Raw genomic sequence first — 17,715 nt, 5'->3', positions numbered from 1 at the left:
GCCAAAGGCAAGCGTGCGTGCATGTGTGTGTGCGCGTGCATGTGTGTGTGCGCGTGCATGTGTGTGTGCCACTGTGTGTCTAAATGCAGCTGATTGTCAATTTTGTCTCTAATTGCATGAAAAATATAGGAATTATCTTTCAGAAATGTCAATAAAACGTGCTTTATTAGTGTGCAAAGTATTAGTATCAGACTCAGTTTGTATAGCTCACATAACCACGTTCTTGCACCCCTGGGCAGTACTGGCCTGTTTCCTGCGGAGTGTGTGTGGCCCTTTGTGTGGCCGTGGCAGGCAGTTACGTCCGTGAGACATGTGGCCTTGTGGCTCGTAGCTCACTGGAGATGCTCGTGTGGCAGGTACATCCAGAACTCCCAGCCCTACCTGAACAACATGACGGCCGTGGGCTGCATGCTGGCCCTGGCAGCCATTTTTCCCCTGGGCATCGACGGGCTCCACGTGCACCGGGCTCAGTTCCCCGTCGTCTGCCAGGTATGGAGGGGGCGGGGCCTGCCGCTGTGATGTCACTCCCCAGCTGAGCCCAGCTTGTCTTAGCCCTTTAGTGTAGGAAGTGTAATGTTTCACTGGGGAATATCAGAGTCTGCATTCTGCTGTTATCTCCACTTTAACTAGGTCCGGTTTGGTTTAACAATATATTTTATTAAATCAAGCTGAAATAATTATTAGTTAATTATGCATTAAGTCTGCAGGACTTACACACTTACACTTGTTACTGGTCACTCATTGGAAGCTTAGCCAACCTGAACTTATGCCTGGTTGGCTCCTTGTGTGTTTGTGACATACTGTTTGCTTCACTTATATATGTCAAAGAGTGAAATGGCAGCAAAGACTGCAGGAAAGTCCGGTTTGGAGTTAAAAGCGAAGGAATCACTGCAGGCAAATGTTTATACTGTCATTACAGAGGGGGGTCATCATCGCTAAAAATAGAAAGTAGAACGAAATCACTTTAAAAAAGCACTTAACTCTGAGAAATGGAAAAAAAGGCTAAACTAAATTATAGCCTTAAAATAACATTTGGGAAAAGAAGATTCGTTTAGTATTTATTTTCTTTCCCTTTCGGGGTCACCAGTGATGGAGCTGTGTCTGGGTGCAGAACGTGGGTTTGCGTAGATGCGTCAATGTTTCTGTAACGTCTGAAAAGTCCCATTATCCTCTATGGTGGAAGGACAGCAACGTATAACGGTGTCCTTGACTGTATGGACGGATTAAAACCAAAAAAAACTACAACTGGCCCTAAACCAAAAGTGTGGAAAGGGGAAAAAAAGATAGAAAGCAGGCTGGAGTGGAAGAGCGAAGCGGAGAAGGAGCTGGAGGGGGTGTTTGGGGTTTGGCACTCATCCCAGCCCCTCTCCCTCCACAGTTTCGCTTGTGGCTGCTGGGACTGGGATTCAGCTTGGCCTACGGCAGCATGTTCACTAAGATCTGGTGGGTTCACACGGTCTTCACCAAGAAGGACGAGAAGAAGGACAAGAGGAAGGTAACTGCAGCAGTGGGGGCGCCCGGGGGGGGGGGGGGGGGGTACCATCCACGCCCTTTTGCTGCAGAGGGCCAGGCTGCCTGTTTGGTGCTGGTGCCCTTCAGTGGTGATGGCTGTCCTGCCTTTGATAACGATGCAAATATTAACTCCAGGATAATGGCTCCACACTTGCTGCACACATGCTTACAGTTTCATAGAAAAAACAAAGTTTGATGTTTTGTGTACCATGGACATTTCACTGGACTCGGCTTAAGAATGTTAGTCTCTAACACCGATACTCTGGTCCCTCGCCTGGTGCCCCATGTGTCATTAGATAGGCACCGGTCTTCTTGCTGTCCTCTTCAGGATATGTGGTTGAAAGATGAAGTGATGGATGCCAGCTTGTAAAAATAAGTGCAATTGCAGGACCCTTGAGAAAAGAGCCGCTCCTGCCCCCCGGATGGATATCAGAAGCCTTTTGCGACTAAAACACCGAGTTGCCGACTTACTTGCCGCTTCCTGGCTGAATCCTCAGAGGCTGCCTTGAGTCCCAGCTTCAGTTTTTTTGTCCACTGCACAGCATTAGTACTTTGATGTCTAAAAGATTTGCTAGAGCGCCCTCTACTGCTCATCCAGTGCCACTTCTACTGAGCACGCAGAGGTGACCTCCCAACCAGGTTATAATTGTCAGGTTTCCACTTTCCCATAAATGCAGCTTAGCAATATAGGATTTTTTTTAATAGACTTTTTAACTTAGACCTAAGGAAATCACTTATTGCACCAGCTTGTGATTGTTCCTTGGACTCTAATCATTTGATTCTATTTAGAATATTTACTAAATACTACCTTTTACTTCTAGAGACTCCCTACTATACTCACTAACAGACATACTCAAAACCAAAGCTATGTACCTGTCCACTGATATGACGCTTGGTCCTTCCTGTATCCCAGCAGCACCTGGAACCTTGGAAGCTGTATGCCACAGTGGGGGTGCTCCTACTCATCGACATCGTGTCCCTCATGATATGGCAGATTGTGGACCCCTTGCACATCACTGTAGAGGTGCCCACAAGTCTTTTCTTTTCTCAGTGCACAGACGGATACTCGGGGTGTTTTTGTGTCCAGTCCGGTTTATTGTGTATTATCCTACTCTAACAAATGACTGTGATCTTTGATCACACCTGGAGCTCCTCCAGCTGCTACAGTGCTGAATAACTGGAATATGAAAGGGTATAAGAGCAGAGGCTGCTGTCAGTGAGGAGCTGGGACGAGCTATTTTCGCGACTCCCGCCGGTGCTGTGAATTTCACTGTGCTGTTTTCCGCTCTCTGTCTGAGTAGAAGTTCACCAAAGAAGCTCCCAAGGAGGACCTGGATGTGCTCATTCAGCCCCTTCTGGAGCACTGCAGCTCGGAGAAGATGAACACGTGGCTGGGTAATGTCAGGTCCACCTGTCTGTCTGCCTGCCTGCATCTGTCTGTCTGCCTGCCTGCCTGCCTGCCTGCATCTGTCTGTCTGCCTGCCTGCATCTGTCTGCCTACTGGCAGCCATCTGTCTATCTGCCTGCCTGCATCTGTCTGTCTGTCTGCCTGCCTGCATCTGTCTGCATACTGGCAGCCATCTGTCTGTCTGCCAGCCTTCATCTGTTTGTCTGCCTGCCTGCATCTGTCTGTCCGTCTGCATCTGCTTGTCTGTCTGTTTGTCTGTCTGCCTCCCTGCATCTGCCTGTCTATCTGTCTGTCTGTCCACATCTGCATCTGTCCTTCTGAGTCTGTTTGTGTTTCATTCTGTCTGTTGTCTCTATAGAAGTCGGTCTGTCTGTCCTGGTGTCTTTGAATATCTCACTTTACCAGTCTGTCTGTCTGTTTCTAAATCTGTCAGTCTCAGCTTCTGAGTACAGTATGTGTCTGCATGTTCAGTGCTTTGTGTGCCTGCCTGTCCATCTGCAGTCATGTCTTTCAGTCTGCCTTCTTGCTGTCTGTCATCTTCCCTGTCTGTCTATACCAGTCTATTTACCTGCCTTTCCTGTCTGCCCCGGCTGCACTCTGCCCTTTAGGGGTGGTGTACGGCTACAAGGGACTCCTGCTGTTACTGGGGATATTTCTGGCCTATGAGACAAAGTCCATTTCCACGGAGAAAATCAATGACCATCGGGCCGTGGGAATGGCGATCTATAACGTGTCGGTAAGTCCCCTGTATCTCAGGCCCTGCCTGCCTCTCCCCTGCGTCACCCGCACCGATTTCCACTCTCGTCTGCTCTTGCAGAACTTCTGATTTCAGGCCACATCCCTATAAGAGTCACTAATGGGTTTTTTTTTTTTTTGAATCGCCCTGCCAATATCAGTTTTAATGCGGAGTAGGAGATGATGAGAGCTGGAACGCCTTGAAATGGTCGTCCCACTTAAAAGAAGCCTTAGAAAAACATACTTTAAAAAGATGTGAAGCAGAGAAGCCTTTTTCCACGTCGGCGGTAATAACTGGTGGATTTCAATTCTGCCCCCCCCCCCCAGCTCCGCCAGCAAGTAGACTTTAGCAAAACTGGAACCGTCTTACATGAATGGATCTTCAGGAATTCTGTCTTGTGATTTCCTGCCTGAGTTCTGTTCCCCTCCCCTTACGGCTTCTGACCCTTCCTTGGTTAGTAGTATGATTGGCTGAAGTTTTTGAAGAGGAGAAATGTATCTTTTGAAGTGTCCTTTTCCAACAAAGGAAGGCCTGTGAGTCCCTTGAGTTTGGTGTAGAAATTGGAAAACGATTTCTCTGTTGGAAGCCCTCTGACTTTGAAATACGGCACATTGATTTGACGGCGATAGCTATTAGCAGACACCGGCTTGCGTAAGAATCAAAATCTGGAGATCAAAACCACCCCAACAAGTGGCTGTTAATCTGTTTAGTGAAACGCTAAATGTGAAACGGTAAACAAGCCAAATTGACACATTTCGTAAAGGGACTGAAGGTCGAGCGGGGCTTCTCTTTGGGTCATTGTGTGCTGATGTGTCGCGTGAGGCTATATCACGGTTCAGTGGAGCTTCGCAAATTCCGATGTGGTGGAAAAAAGGGGGAATTCAGTCAAATGAATTATTCATAATCAGCAGCAAGCCACCAAGATGGAGGATCTAATTAGGCACTGGCACTTCCTGCCGGCATCCCTGATGTTCTCCTAACAAGAAGCTTTTAAAGATAATGATGTATCTGATATGTGCTGGGCTGAAATGATGTTTTTGAAGGTAATGATGCAGCTCTTGAAGATTATGGGTGAGAAATTCTGACTAAACATCCCGGTCTGGTGCCCCCCTCTCCCCCCCCACCGTGTCCCTGCAGGTGCTGTGCATGATCACAGCCCCCGTCACCATGATCCTGTCCTCCCAACAGGACGCGTCCTTTGCCTTTGCATCTCTGGCCATCGTCTTCTCTGTCTACATCACTCTGGTCGTGCTCTTCATCCCCAAGGTACGCTGCATGAAGTCGCGTCTTTATAATCTTCTAAGTGACCCAGCATGATTTCTTTATATGTTTGCATGCTTGGGTCCAACAGCAGCTTTGCAGTGCAGATGGTTGCCTGGGAAAGATTCCATCTGCAATGCCTTGTTCAGGGTATAGCCGTCTTTTCCTTCTCCAGGATTTGAAGATGTAACCTTATGGAGATCATAGTCATGAATGCAACACTACCTGTTACCCTGTGTTTCCTGGTTCCCAGTGTTAGCACAAATACACAGGTGCTGCATGCTGAATTGATGCTGGTTTTGGTGACAGGTAAATCTAAGTGAATCAGGCTGGTCTAGGTTGGAATATGATTACCGATACAGTCACACAGTGCTTACTGTATGAAAACAGTTGCTTTCTGTGGAATATGTCCTCTTAGATCCTACAGATGCGTAACTTGGATTTCGCGCCTCCGGTGAATTCATCCGTGGGTTTGCGTATATTAATGCGTCTGTGGATTAGAACATCTGTGGTACTTTAAAGGGGACCTTTTATGCTCATTTTCACTGTTCTTAATTTTTTGGGGGGATCTACTGGAATAGATTTACATGCTTCGCTGTTTCAAAAACACATTTTTTTTCTCATTCTGTACATCTCTATTCACACTGTCTGAAACGCTCTGTTAGACCTTTAAGCCACATTCCTGATGAGCCAAGTGTGCTCTGATTGGTCAGCTTGCTCAATTGGTCAGTTTGTCCTACACATTTTGCCTCTGTCTTGCAGTCTACAGACAGATCCTTTCTGGTGGGTAGCCAATAAGGATTGTGTTACAAGGTGACCTCACGGAAGTAAGGGGTGGAACTCTAACTCCCTTTGGCGTATACTTTGGGCCTTAAGACTTTTGGAGGACTTGGAGATACAGAGATGCAGACCGTTTACATGCACATAAAGCTGTATAATACACTAAAATAAATGGAAAAACTGTAAAAGCACAATAGGACCCCTTTAAATGCACCCCTGCATCACATATCTATGGTACCGTAGATGCGGCGATTGATCACTCGTGGGGAGTGGCAGTCGGAGCAGCAGGAGACCATGAAGACAGGCTCCTCTACCAACAACAATGACGAGGAGAAGTCACGGCAACTGGAGAGGGAGAACAAGGAGCTGCAGAAGATCATTCAGGAGGTATCCCAGCTCTCCCTGGATCTCCTCTTGACTTTTCCTTCTGACCTCCATCCTTCACTCTTCCCTTGTTCTCCATCTTCCTCCTCCGCTTTCCCTGTTGTGAATCACTCCGTATTCAGCAGCTCTAATTGAAGGGTGACTGACACTTTTCATGTCGCTGATTTATGGGAAATGTAATCCATCAAAGACACTTTTCAATCTTTCATTAGTCAGTCAATGAATAACATTGTTTGGAACCTGTTCCGCCTTTTCACGTAGAAGGCCCCCCCACAGTGGCAATGTGGAGAGTTGCACATCTACTTAGTCTTTATCATTTGTTATTTCTCTATTAGCTGTGTGTGTGTAGCTGTGGTTTGCACTAGGTGTGAATGGTTGAGAATTTTGATGCGCTTGTTGCACATGGCCAGCAAGCCATCTCGGACCTTGAATCTTGTAGAAGATGCTTATGCTACAGTGAATGATGTGAAGGTTCCACCTTCGTCATGCTCGCAGAAAGAAGAAAGGGTGTCGGAGCTGAGGAACCAGTTGACCGAACGGCAGGCTCTCCGCTCTAGAAGACGTTCCTCCACCCAGAACCAGAACCACAGCTCTTCCCTGCCTCCTTCCGCCCAGAATGACCCCAAATCCATGTTGCCCCCGCCCGGCTACCCCCTACCTTCTGGTAACCACCCCATCTCTGCCTCCTTCTCCAACTCCTCCAATCTCTACCAGCCCGATGGCAAGATAGGCCGTAACAACTGTCACACTAGCCGCCTGCAGCTACTCTATAAGTAATGGAGGGAAGAGGAAGGAGGGAAGGAGGGAGGGAAAAGAAGGAGCGTCTTTGTTACAAGCCAAAGCATGAGCAATAGCTTATAATGAGCAGCTGGATGGTTTGTGTCAGCAGGTGAGATTTTAATGGGAATTAACGATTAACCCCAACACTCTCTCTCCCTCTCTCTCTCTCTCTCTCTCTCTCTTTCTCACCCTCTTTCTCCTTCTCATTCACTTTCTGTCCACTTGAGTGAAAGCATAAGGGTTGGCCTCCTGTCTACAGTAATCCATGCCATCGTTTTTAAACATATTTGCTGCTGGTGCATGAGATATATGTTTCCTGGAATCAGTAGGTGTGTGTGTGTGTGTGTGTGTATGTATGTGTGTGTGTGTGACGCGGTTAATGGGAATCGTCACCGTACAGGGCGGGTCGCTGAGAATCTCCCAAGAATCCTTCCCTGAGGCGACAGAGGTGAGGTGAAATGCTGCTGTTGGCCCAGCCGCTCCCAGTCCTGTAGCCCTGCATCTTTTAAAGTCACTTTACAATGAGATACTCCTCGCTCAGCAGGGGCGTTATTCACTATTATACTGCTGAAGGCTCAGTCTACTGCCCCCCCCCCCCCACCCCCAAGGAGCAGATTTGCTCATTCCCAACCTCATGTTGTGGAATGAGGTGCCTCTTTTAGGTAGCTGCTGTTTTTCAAGCTCTTCTTTAACAGGGGGGGGGGGTGTGTGTTTTGGATAATCGCCTTAATGAAAGGTCTGGCTGTCAGAGGCCGGTGCTTACAGTCTGAAGTTGCTCTCTTGAGATTATCTGTGAAGGCTCATTTGGGACCGAAGGTAACATTTATGTTCGAAAACACCGTTTTTGGAATGTTTGGAGACACACTGCTCTTAGGTGTGAATCGGCAGAGTGGAGGCGGCCACAGGAGTCTGCAGTGTCCCTGCTGTTTGTGGGAGTCCGTCTGCTGGGTGGATGTGGGGCTGCATTTGGGTGGAATGTAAGCAAAGACCTCCTCTCCTTGTAGCTAATGGCCTCTCGCCCTTCCTCCCTGACAAGAATAGGCATGGTGACCCTGCTTGCACATAGACCTGTAAGCAGAGGGTGTTCAGGTAGAAACCCCCCCCCATCCCACAGAACCAATTCGGGATGACCAAAAGCATGGGACTTCATGTAATAACATTACTAGGATTGTGTCCATGTATTAGACCAGTATTTTCCAATCTGTTTCTTGGGGACCCACAGACAGTCCACATTTTTGCTCCCTCCCAGCTCTTGTTATGGAGCAAAAAGGTGGACTGGCTGCTGGTCCTTGAGGACTGGATTGGAAAACACTGTATTAGACTATAGCAGGCCAATGGACCAGTGTTTAGCTGTTTATCAGTTTAGACTTGCTGTTATATAACATTAATGAGTTTTCTGGTACCAGTCCAGTGTCCAAAAGCTTGAATCCATATCTTTTCATGTATCGTGCGGCTGGTTCTGTTGGGTCTGTACTGTGTCACTACCAAAGTGGGCCAATTTTTGGCATCTCATAGCATACGATGTACGTAAACAGCCTATTCTGTCCCCGTGATAAAGGTTCTCGCGTGACAAAAGCAATTAATATGTAAGAGGAAATAAAATGACTTTCCTCATTAAACTGGACTAATATCTGATGCTGCTGTATGATTTTGTTTTCTGTATCACATCAGTTGGGCTCAGTCCACACAAGCTGTGTGACTGCAGCTTATTATCGGGACTGATTTTCTGTACCTATAAATAGTTAAAGGAAGCGTTATGTAGCGAGTTTCACAGTGTCAGAGGCCGGCTGAATGCTGTGTATGTTAGCCTACCTCCTCGACAGGCTGTTTAACGTTGTTTGACACCTAAGCACAAAGCAGGGGCCCTGGGGTCTGTTTAAAGTTGTTTTCTGTTATATTTTTCCTAGAGCAGTGTTTCTCAATCCGGTCCTCAGGGACCCACAGCCGGACCATGTTTTTGCTCCCTCCCAGCTCCCTGCCAGACAGCCAGTTGGGAGGGAGCAAAAACATGGACTGTCTGTGGGGCCCTGAGGACCGGACTAGGAAACATTTTCCCAGTCCAGTCCCATTAGTGTTTTCTATCAGCAACAGTTCCTACCCTGAAAGTCTTTAATAACAGTCCCACCCCTCATAATATGTCTAATTTTTGTCTTTTTCTGTTTTTTTTTTTTTAAATCAGTCAAACCCTCTGCGTTCCTGTGCATTAGAACAATAATGTTAGCGATGATGTGTGTCACGGTGCCGATATGCATAAGTATAGCGAAAATGGACCAGGATATCCGAATCATTTAATGTCATCAGTGTGTTCTTTTGCACATTTAAAATCGTACTACTCGGTGGTATTGGAATTATATTTATATTTAAAATTGCTATTGTTATGATGTTACCTGTTATGCGATAAAAGGAATGGTTATTACAGTTAAATAAAGTGACTGTTTTTCATTATGTGTTGCTAATGAGTGAGTGTGTTCAGTCCACCTGGTGTCATGAATATTTCAGTACCTCACAGCTTTTGGTTGGCGAGTGCAGTTTCTTTGTCACTCTGCCCCCTGCTGTCTGGCAGCTGTTCTGTCATCTCTGGCCTGACCAGCTAATCCCTATCTTTGTGGTAACACTAGATGGCGCCAAGGCTCACTAATCGACAGTCTATGGCACATTTAATAAAGATCAGATATCTTTATTATCACTGTACATATGCAAGATGTTGTTTGGAGCAAACCTGTGGATACCTAATAAAAAAATGAAAACATATGTTAAACAAACAAATAAACAAACGAACAAATAGATAGAATAAAACGTTAGTACTGGAAGCAAAGACCCACACTTACCCACAATTACCTTGCTGCACCTGTGATTATTAATTTCTTCTTTGTTTGCACTCCTTAGTTTTGAACTCTACTTTTCTTCCCTGCACAACACGCCAAGTAACTTTACTGTCCAATAATTTCAGCATGTGTAAAAAAAAATCCAACAAAAGTATTCAATTGTCTTTCCAGCCACCGTCTTGATTTCTTTTTAACAGCAAACCATAAGGTGTAATTTCCCTGTGATCCATGAAGACATTCGGGTATTTAGTCAAGGCCAAAGATCGGCTCCCACACACAAGGTGACAACCGCATAACTGGCCTCCGCTGGGGGTGGATTAGGGGAAGACCCACGTTTGCCGTACAGCCTCAATGCAAGACAATGTTTGAAAAAAAACTCCCCTTTCGACTTTTTTTTTATGAAACCCCAAATGATACATAGAACTCAGTTACGAATCTATGTGCTCTGTCCTATACAATAAAAAGCATTGCAGGGTAGAAATTGTAAAAGAAAAAAAACAATTCTTTGAAAGGTGCATTGGTTTTCTATAACGGATTTACTGTTGTTTAATGCCCTTCTGTCTTACTAAGTGGAAAAAAACACTTCAGAGATGTAATTAGTGAAGATTATTGAGTAGTTAGTCAAGGCCATATATAAACACATTTAGAAGCGGGTATTTGGTCTTATAAGCATATAAAAATGAAGACTGTTATAAAATGGAGGAAGTGATTTGTATTTCAGAGTCAACTGAAAATCCGCAGTAGCGTCTGCGCAATCGGCCCTCACCAAACCTGCCCCTACACACTTGTCATATGTCACCATTACTTTCCCAAATGATGGTCATGCTAATCACTTTGTTTCATTTCATTTGCATGAGGCTGAGGAGTATTTTCAGCCTTTCTTAGACACCGGGTGTCATTCTTGTTGCCCTTGACTTTTTCTTTAGCATTTCCTAATTTGGAAGAAGTCTTCGCCCCTTCACACCCACAGTCTCCTTCCATGGACCTTTATTTGTCTAAGATTTTCCTGCCCCCGATTGACCTGTTTGGTTTTTCCCTCTCTGTAGCATGTGCTGTCACACCAGTTCCCCCTGAGCATGACGACGTGTTTCCCAGATACAGATTCCCTGCCAAACCCTCTGGTTACTTGTTTCGATCAACCATCCAAACCAAACATCTCTTCACACTGCCACTGGGTAGGTGGACATTTCAGGTCCAGAACCCACCAGTTAAGTATAAGGAGTCACAGTCACAGTCACACTCTGCTACTCTGCTAGTGGGTTGAAACAAAAACGTGGTCTGAATTTTTACCTTCTGGACCTGAAACGTCCACCTCTGCTACTGGGAGGTGGCCTTCTGGTGGACAAACACAAGGTTCGGTCTTTCCAGTTCGCTGTTCAGCTTCAGCACTCTGCACAAACCCCATGAGTACATAAGCTGTAATCTGCTTCATCCCAGTGCAGATTTGCGGATCTCTACATGAACGAAAGCAGCCGTTTCCCTGGAGAATCACTGCACATACGCACTGACTGAATGTGCAGAGTGTCTGCTTATGTGCATGTAGACGACCTTGGACTCCGGCTGCCTTTCATATAGAACTCTCCACAAGCCTATAAAACATTTATTTTTGTCATATGATAAGTAATTTCCCCATTTTGTTTATTCAACAAATATGTGTGCTGTGAACAGGATGCAAGCCAATTTATGTTTGACTGATATTTATTTTTACTGACCAAGGAGTCGCAGAACACTTTAGAGCTTGAGCTTTTAAAAAAATATTAGAATAACTGGATAGAAAAATAAGTCAGAATGTCTAAAATACAGAAACACAAAACGAAGGAAAAGATTTCTGAGAACTTCTTTATTAAATATTAGACTGTTACAGAAGAAATCATTATAGAACTAAAGAACAAAATATAAATAACAGAAAGCAAACAAATACTTAATAGATATAAATAAAAATAAATTCCTAATCAGACTTTATCATGTGACACATCAAATAAATAAATAAATAAATAAATAAATAAATAGATGCAGTCATCAATAAATATACATTCAATAGCACAGAACACTTAGAACAAGTTTGAAAATACAAGTTTGAAAATAATAACAATAAAAAAAAAACGCTGAAATAAATTTATGATGTTAGCTCTATGGGACTTTTGCAACTGCTGGTGACGTGCAATTTTTTTTTGCTTAGTCATAATATTTCACATTCAAATATGGTGATCATGGAACAGTACGAACACGAGGTTTTAGTGCATCACAGAAGTAGTCAGTCATAGTACTAAATGTAATCTGCATGACCATAAACTACAATGATATTACATTTATACATGAGTATAGTATCATGGCAAGAAATCGTGTTTTAATATAAAACAACATTGGCAGGTATGGAACTACCATGAGGGATTCTGTTGATCTCCCTCAGCTTCTGTCCTTTCACCTTTGGCCGCATATCTTGGTCCCTTCCTTGTTTTTGATACCTTTCCATACGCACACCTGTATGTCCCCTTATTTCAGTGCTGTGTCCTCATCGCCGCCCACATCCACATGCCTCACAGCGCAAAGACCCCAAAAAAGGTCTTCCCATCCTCTCCCTCCAGGTTCGCCAGCAGCTTCTCGTTACTCATCGTGTTCAGCTTGTCGCCCCGGTTGAGGCTGAATACGGCACCCAGGTAGATGCTGTTGAACCAGTGCTCGCCGGTGTCGTGCCCCGTCTCCACCTTCTTGCACGCCGAACGCACAGAGCTGAGCAGCGGTTTCCAGACGCCGCCATACGAGTCGGACCAGCGCATCACCATGTGGCTCAGGTGCAGGAACTGCTCGCTACTGTCCCTGCTTGCCTTGTGGCAGTTGATCCTGAAGGACGCCTGGCTGTAGACGAAGTACAGTCCCCCCTGGGAGACCGTGATCTCGTTGTTTTCCAGCTTTAACCCACCCTGGGTGAATGCCTGGCCTACATCAGAATGCCACTCTGCCGAATCGTTGGAGAACTTGGAGTTGAATTCACCTGGAGGGGGGACAAGGTGTGTAAAGGGTCAGAAAGCCAGTGGATCCTGTCCTGAGCTGTTCCTGAACAGCAGTGACTCAAGCTTAAAGTTCCTGCAGCTCAACAAGTAGAGTATTGTGAGTAGTGCAAAGGTTGTGGGTTCAGATCCCAGAGGGCAAATGTAAATTGTAACCCTGTGCTATAAGGTGCCTGGGATTAAAGCATCAGATTAATGAAAAATTCATATGGTAACAGTCTAAGGAATCATCTGTGTTTTCTGACTGAACCCTCAACTGTGGGGATGCTTGAGAGTGTAAATGTGTTGTTTACCTTCTAAATGAATCGCAGCTTTGGCTTTTAGGGAAATTTGCCTCAGCGTGTGTCGCAGATCTGAAACAGAAGGCAAGATAAACGTTAATATTCACGTCATTCAGCATCTGCACAAAATCCACTTCGGGGCTGACGGTGTGCCGTCGAGCTGGGATTATGAAACAACGAGAAGGGTTTCTCACCTTCGTCTTGTTCTCCTTCGTGCGACACCTGAGGGGAGAACGAAAGAGGTCAGTCCGGCTGACACTCGGCGAGCAGGACGGGGACAGAAAAAGCCACTGTGTATCACCACCGAGAGGCGAACCCTCAATCTCACACTCGCTTCGCGGTGAAACTACCAACACTGATCAGATATACATTAGCCAATAACACATTAACACTGACAAATCACCTTACAATAATACAACTAAAATATTATTGTTAATACATCAACCTTGTGCTGTATAATGGAAGATGTATAGATTATTATCATAAAAAAAGAAAACACTTTTCAACATACAATCATAAATATTTAAAGAAATATCACCAGGATCCTCTACAGGATAAGGAGTAATGAAGGATGGATGATACATAAAATGTGTTATTTTTAGTATAAAATATCATTAGTATTAATATACTGCATTACTATGCTGGTAAGTGTGACAAGTGTCAAGCGTGCGACCGTATTCCTACCTGCCCATGCATGGTGAAGAGCACAGCGCTGGCGACGCACAGGGCCACGATGGCCGCCAGGCCCCCCAACCTCCAGTGGCCCCTCTTTTTCTGCAGCAGCACCACCTGCGGCGTCTCCTGAGCCCCGGGCTCCATATCCAAGGCGACAGTGCAGTTGGACTCCATGGTAGGATAGTAAAACTCGCGTCGCTAATCGAGCTGCGTAGCTGAGGTGGCTGAGTGTGGCCCATGAGTTTCTCGGGTCCCCCTCCAGATATATATGCACTGAGCTGGTCTCAGGGAAACTCCAGTGATGTCACTCCACACAAATGGTAACTTCGGCTCCTGTGTGTAGGGGAGGGTGCAGTGAGGGACGGGGGTGGGGGGGGGGATTGACTGTGGTTTGATTTTGACAAGAAAGAAGTGTCGCTATTTTTTTCTAGTAGACACACACACAGACACACACACACACACACACACACAGACACACACACACACACAGAGTGTACGCCTCTGCTGCAACCCCTACTTGGGGCTTAGGAATCGGCCTTGTCATCTGCTTTCCTTTCCCTTCAGCATGGAAAAAAAAGCCATTCATCACAGAAGATGCGCGTTTCACTGCCTCCCGTGGTTTATCGTTCCTCTGCCTGCTTCCCCTGTGGCCTGGGTGTCTTCATGGGATTTCCTGATTGCCTGCTGGCTTATGGCTGCCTTATGGCTTGCACGAGGAGTGTGAGTGGACGTGGTGCAGCCAGCAGCGGACAGATCTTTTGTCATAACCTTCAGATGGGCAATCAGCTGCTTTCAAAGAAAAGTTTGTTCACATAGTTAGTGATACAGGGCCTGTCAGGCAGATTAACATGTAAAATGTCTGATATCTTACTTTCTGTCTCCATTGCTTCCTTCCTCTAAACATATATAGGTCAACCACAGAATATGCTAGGAAAAAAAAAACATTCTCCGCTTTGGTTTCAGCACCTTGCTCTCTTGCTCGCACTTCTGTCGAGCATTTCGGCGCCTCTCTCAGCCCAGCCGAAACGTACCTTTCCCCTTTCTCAGCCTAGCCAAAACGTACCTTTCCCTAACCCTAACCCTAACCTTTCCCCTCTCTCCCCTTTTCTACTCTCTCCATATTTGCATGATTATTAATGCTGATGTTCCCAGCAGAAACGCTCATCTGACTCAAGTCGATCAATGTACCATTTAGACATTTGTGCTGTTGGATATTTGACTGATGATTATTCATTTTAAATAGCTTCTCAAAACAATAAGAGCAGCTGCTCTGCTGGGAATTGAACTTTCCCACATATTCTTACCCACTTCCTGTATCATCTGCCAGGCATTATACATGCAGTTTTCACAGAAAGTCTTGGGATGTTTGCTTAACTCAATAAAAATGTTGCAGATTCATTGACGCATAACAACTGCAGGTTTTTGTCTGTGTTCAGCTCTTTCATTGATTAGTCGTGACTGGCCGTGTCACTTAAATGCATCTGATTTAATTTGATTTGAATCTGATGATCAATTCAGCAGCCTTGCTTTGTACTGGCATCTTAGTCTCCACTGTCAGACTGTATTTTCTAGCATATGGATAAAATAAATAAAGTTGGATGGACAGATGGCTATATAGATGGACGAATTCAGCTAATCAAGGCTGCTCTAGTCTCTCTTGACGTTGTTTTTTTTTCAGAGATTTGGGGGCATTTCTAATTAATACCTCAACTGTCTCTCTGAATGAGAGTCTCTGATTTACCAAACATTAATGCTCTCATATTAGATAGCTTATGGCCTGATGGCGGCCTGGACAGACAGGACTGAATATTTCACTGTACTATAATGTGGGAAGGCTGAGGGGCCTGGTGCCGGTTATAATCCCAAAGGACCTTTTTTCACAAAAGGCTGTGGTCACAGTAACACCGTCATACTTCCTGTGGTTAGGCAGAAAGGACTACAGGAAACATTCAAACAGAAAATTCAGTCAGCCATGGGAACACAAGGAGAGGAAGCTACGTGTGATAAAGAACAATGTAATCATCATTCTTCTGATCTCTATGATGCATTTTGACAAATTTAGGCTGCAGTTTAGTTAGGGAGACCATATGTCCTCTTTTTCTCCATACCTCTCCTCTATTTGGGAAAGGAAATTTTAGTGCACAAAATTGCGTTAAATGTCCAAGCTCTCTCTTTGTTTCACATTGACATTTGCTGTTTACAGTCGGAATACTTTGCATGTGCAGATTTACTTTCGATACCTCTCTTTACGTCATGCCCTCAGTGGCCTGTTTTTTGAAAACCAAAATATGGTCACTCTAGTTTAGGTCCCTGTAGAAGATACCTAAAATAGCTTTCTGAACTTGGCAGTCGTTCTGGAGCAAGCATGACATAATCACATGAATGATGAAGACGGGCAAATCGATACTCGTTGTGTTTACAGTGTGAGCTGGATCTGGAAGAAAGGGAAGTTAAAAGTCGAGTTTCAATGAACATAATAGGTGCCATTGAGTGCTTCATGAATGAATGTCCCACCTGGGAAAAACCTTGCAGCTCCCCACCCCCCCCCCCCAAAAAAAAAAACCAATGAAAAATGCCGCAAAACTATTATGTCATTTCCATCTAGATCAACTCATCAGCTGCTTGGATTCACATATAAGATTTCTCTTGCCTTGAGCATACCTAAAAATTCTGGGCCCTCTGACAAAATGTCATCCCCTGCCAGGGGGGGTTCCCCATGATAAAATCAACGTGACAATATGGGACAAGTCATATCCTGTATTGGGAATTTTGTTTTGTAATGCAGGGCGATTTGTAATATGGTAACTCTACCCACCCCAGCACTTAATTTTACATATAATTTTGCATATTCAAGGGCCCCTGTAAAGTGCTGGGCCCCCTGTATCTGCCGGGGCATCCATGCCCCTCCCACACCCCTTCCTATCCGGGGTTCACTTGGAATTTTTGTTAACCATCAACACAAAACCACATCTTGTGTCTTTGGGCAAAGGTGACAGGTGGCAAGCATGAGCTGATACTGGTGCTGGGATGGGAAATACCAGGTCAACATGGCTGCTTTTCTGTCAAAAGTACATGCGAGATACAGGGAATAGGAGCAGACTGCCACCTTAATTAGGCTGCCTTAGAATTCACAGCTATGTACGCCCTGTCATACGCATTCAGTTCCGGTTCCGTTCACGTCTTTTCTTTTCTTTCTCTCAGTTTGTCCGTCTCCTTCTCTCTTTCTCTCTCACTCTTGGTTTCCTACCTACGTTCTGCTCTGTTCCACAATCTGGGGCAAAGCCGAGATCTCTGCTCTGTGAGTGCAGTGGTTAAGGGATTCCTGCAGCGGCAGGCCAGTGTGGCTTCTGCGGTGCTGCCATGGCTGATCCGGGACTCTGCCATTGTGTAACACAGAATTTGTGCGGTTAAAGAGAAAACTCACTTTTCCCATCCGGTGTCCCGGCTGCCGTCCCACACGGGTGCAGGTGGGGGCGGCTGAGAGATACGTCACCGCTCAGGTGCAGAAGGTAGGCGAATGGTTTAATGGTTAGCCTCTTCCCCAGATGCAGGGGGGATCACACCCATCAGATTTAAAAGGGGAAGCCCCTGCAGACCTCCCCTCCCTCGTGTGTGGCTGTTTCACTGCACGTTAAGTGGAAGAAGAAAGCACAAAAATGCTAATCATCTTCCAATACTAAATTTCACTTTGTAATACTGGAAGCATTATTAAAATGGTTGCAAATAGATTCCACAGTTGAAGATGGAACTGAATATGAGAAGTGAAGCGCATCATCTGAATTTCTAGGCATGCCCAATATGCATGGCCTTCGACCCGAATCGACCTGGGAAGTACTGTGTTTCTACAGCATAGAAAATTACATGTGTAAATATATGTAATTATAATTAAATGCGTCTCTTCGAAAAATGTTCCTCAAAAATGCAAAAATGGACAGTCAGAAAAAGAGTGTGTAGCGCAACATGGAGAATGCCATTTTAGTTGTTGTCATACTCATGTGTTAAGGCATAGCGACCCTCCTTCTCAATACTGGTATTTTTCCCTTGACTGAGTTTCATGCAAATCCAG

At 45.2% G+C, this 17,715-nt stretch overlaps 2 protein-coding genes across 8 annotated transcripts in view; one reads left to right on the top strand and one right to left on the bottom strand.

Moving 5' to 3' along the window:
* Positions 1-9,305, top strand: part of gabbr1b (gamma-aminobutyric acid (GABA) B receptor, 1b) — a 55,036-nt gene extending 45,731 nt beyond the window's left edge. For 5 of the 7 annotated variants that reach the window (XM_023809856.2, XM_023809854.2, XM_023809860.2 and 2 more), the window contains 8 exons: positions 357-489; positions 1,379-1,495; positions 2,426-2,536; positions 2,814-2,907; positions 3,529-3,656; positions 4,794-4,922; positions 5,940-6,083; positions 6,576-9,305. In XM_023809856.2, coding sequence (XP_023665624.1) covers positions 357-489; positions 1,379-1,495; positions 2,426-2,536; positions 2,814-2,907; positions 3,529-3,656; positions 4,794-4,922; positions 5,940-6,083; positions 6,576-6,857 — 1,138 coding nt within the window. In that variant the 3' untranslated portion in view covers positions 6,858-9,305. The remainder of the gene's footprint in view (positions 1-356; positions 490-1,378; positions 1,496-2,425; positions 2,537-2,813; positions 2,908-3,528; positions 3,657-4,793; positions 4,923-5,939; positions 6,084-6,575) is intronic. The other 2 variants (XM_023809859.2, XM_023809858.2) reach the window with 2 other exon arrangements.
* A 2,377-nt stretch (positions 9,306-11,682) lies between these two features.
* On the bottom strand, positions 11,683-17,150 carry tnfa (tumor necrosis factor a (TNF superfamily, member 2)). Its single transcript, XM_023809678.2, has 5 exons — positions 17,074-17,150; positions 13,659-13,982; positions 13,169-13,196; positions 12,987-13,046; positions 11,683-12,677 (listed from the first exon to the last, which is right to left on the bottom strand). Exons 2-5 carry the CDS (start codon positions 13,821-13,823, stop codon positions 12,223-12,225), a joined length of 708 nt encoding a protein of 235 aa, XP_023665446.1. The 5' UTR covers positions 13,824-13,982; positions 17,074-17,150; the 3' UTR covers positions 11,683-12,222.
* Between the last annotated feature and the right edge of the window lie 565 nt (positions 17,151-17,715).

The sequence above is a fragment of the Paramormyrops kingsleyae genome, chromosome 23 (assembly GCF_048594095.1).
Source record: "Paramormyrops kingsleyae isolate MSU_618 chromosome 23, PKINGS_0.4, whole genome shotgun sequence".
Classification (NCBI taxonomy): domain Eukaryota; kingdom Metazoa; phylum Chordata; class Actinopteri; order Osteoglossiformes; family Mormyridae; genus Paramormyrops; species Paramormyrops kingsleyae.
Note: the sequence above shows the minus strand (reverse complement) of the source record. Positions and strands in the feature narration are given on the sequence as shown.

Coding starts and splice junctions, on each gene's coding strand:
- tnfa (XM_023809678.2), bottom strand. CDS start 13,823: ATGGAGTCCAACTGCACTGTCGCCTTGGATATGGAGCCCGGGGCTCAG. Junction 13,197..13,658: donor TCTTCACCATGCATGGGCAG/GTAGGAATACGG, acceptor TTCTCCCCTCAG/GTGTCGCACGAAGGAGAACA. Junction 13,047..13,168: donor CGAAGGAGAACAAGACGAAG/GTGAGAAACCCT, acceptor CTTCTGTTTCAG/ATCTGCGACACACGCTGAGG.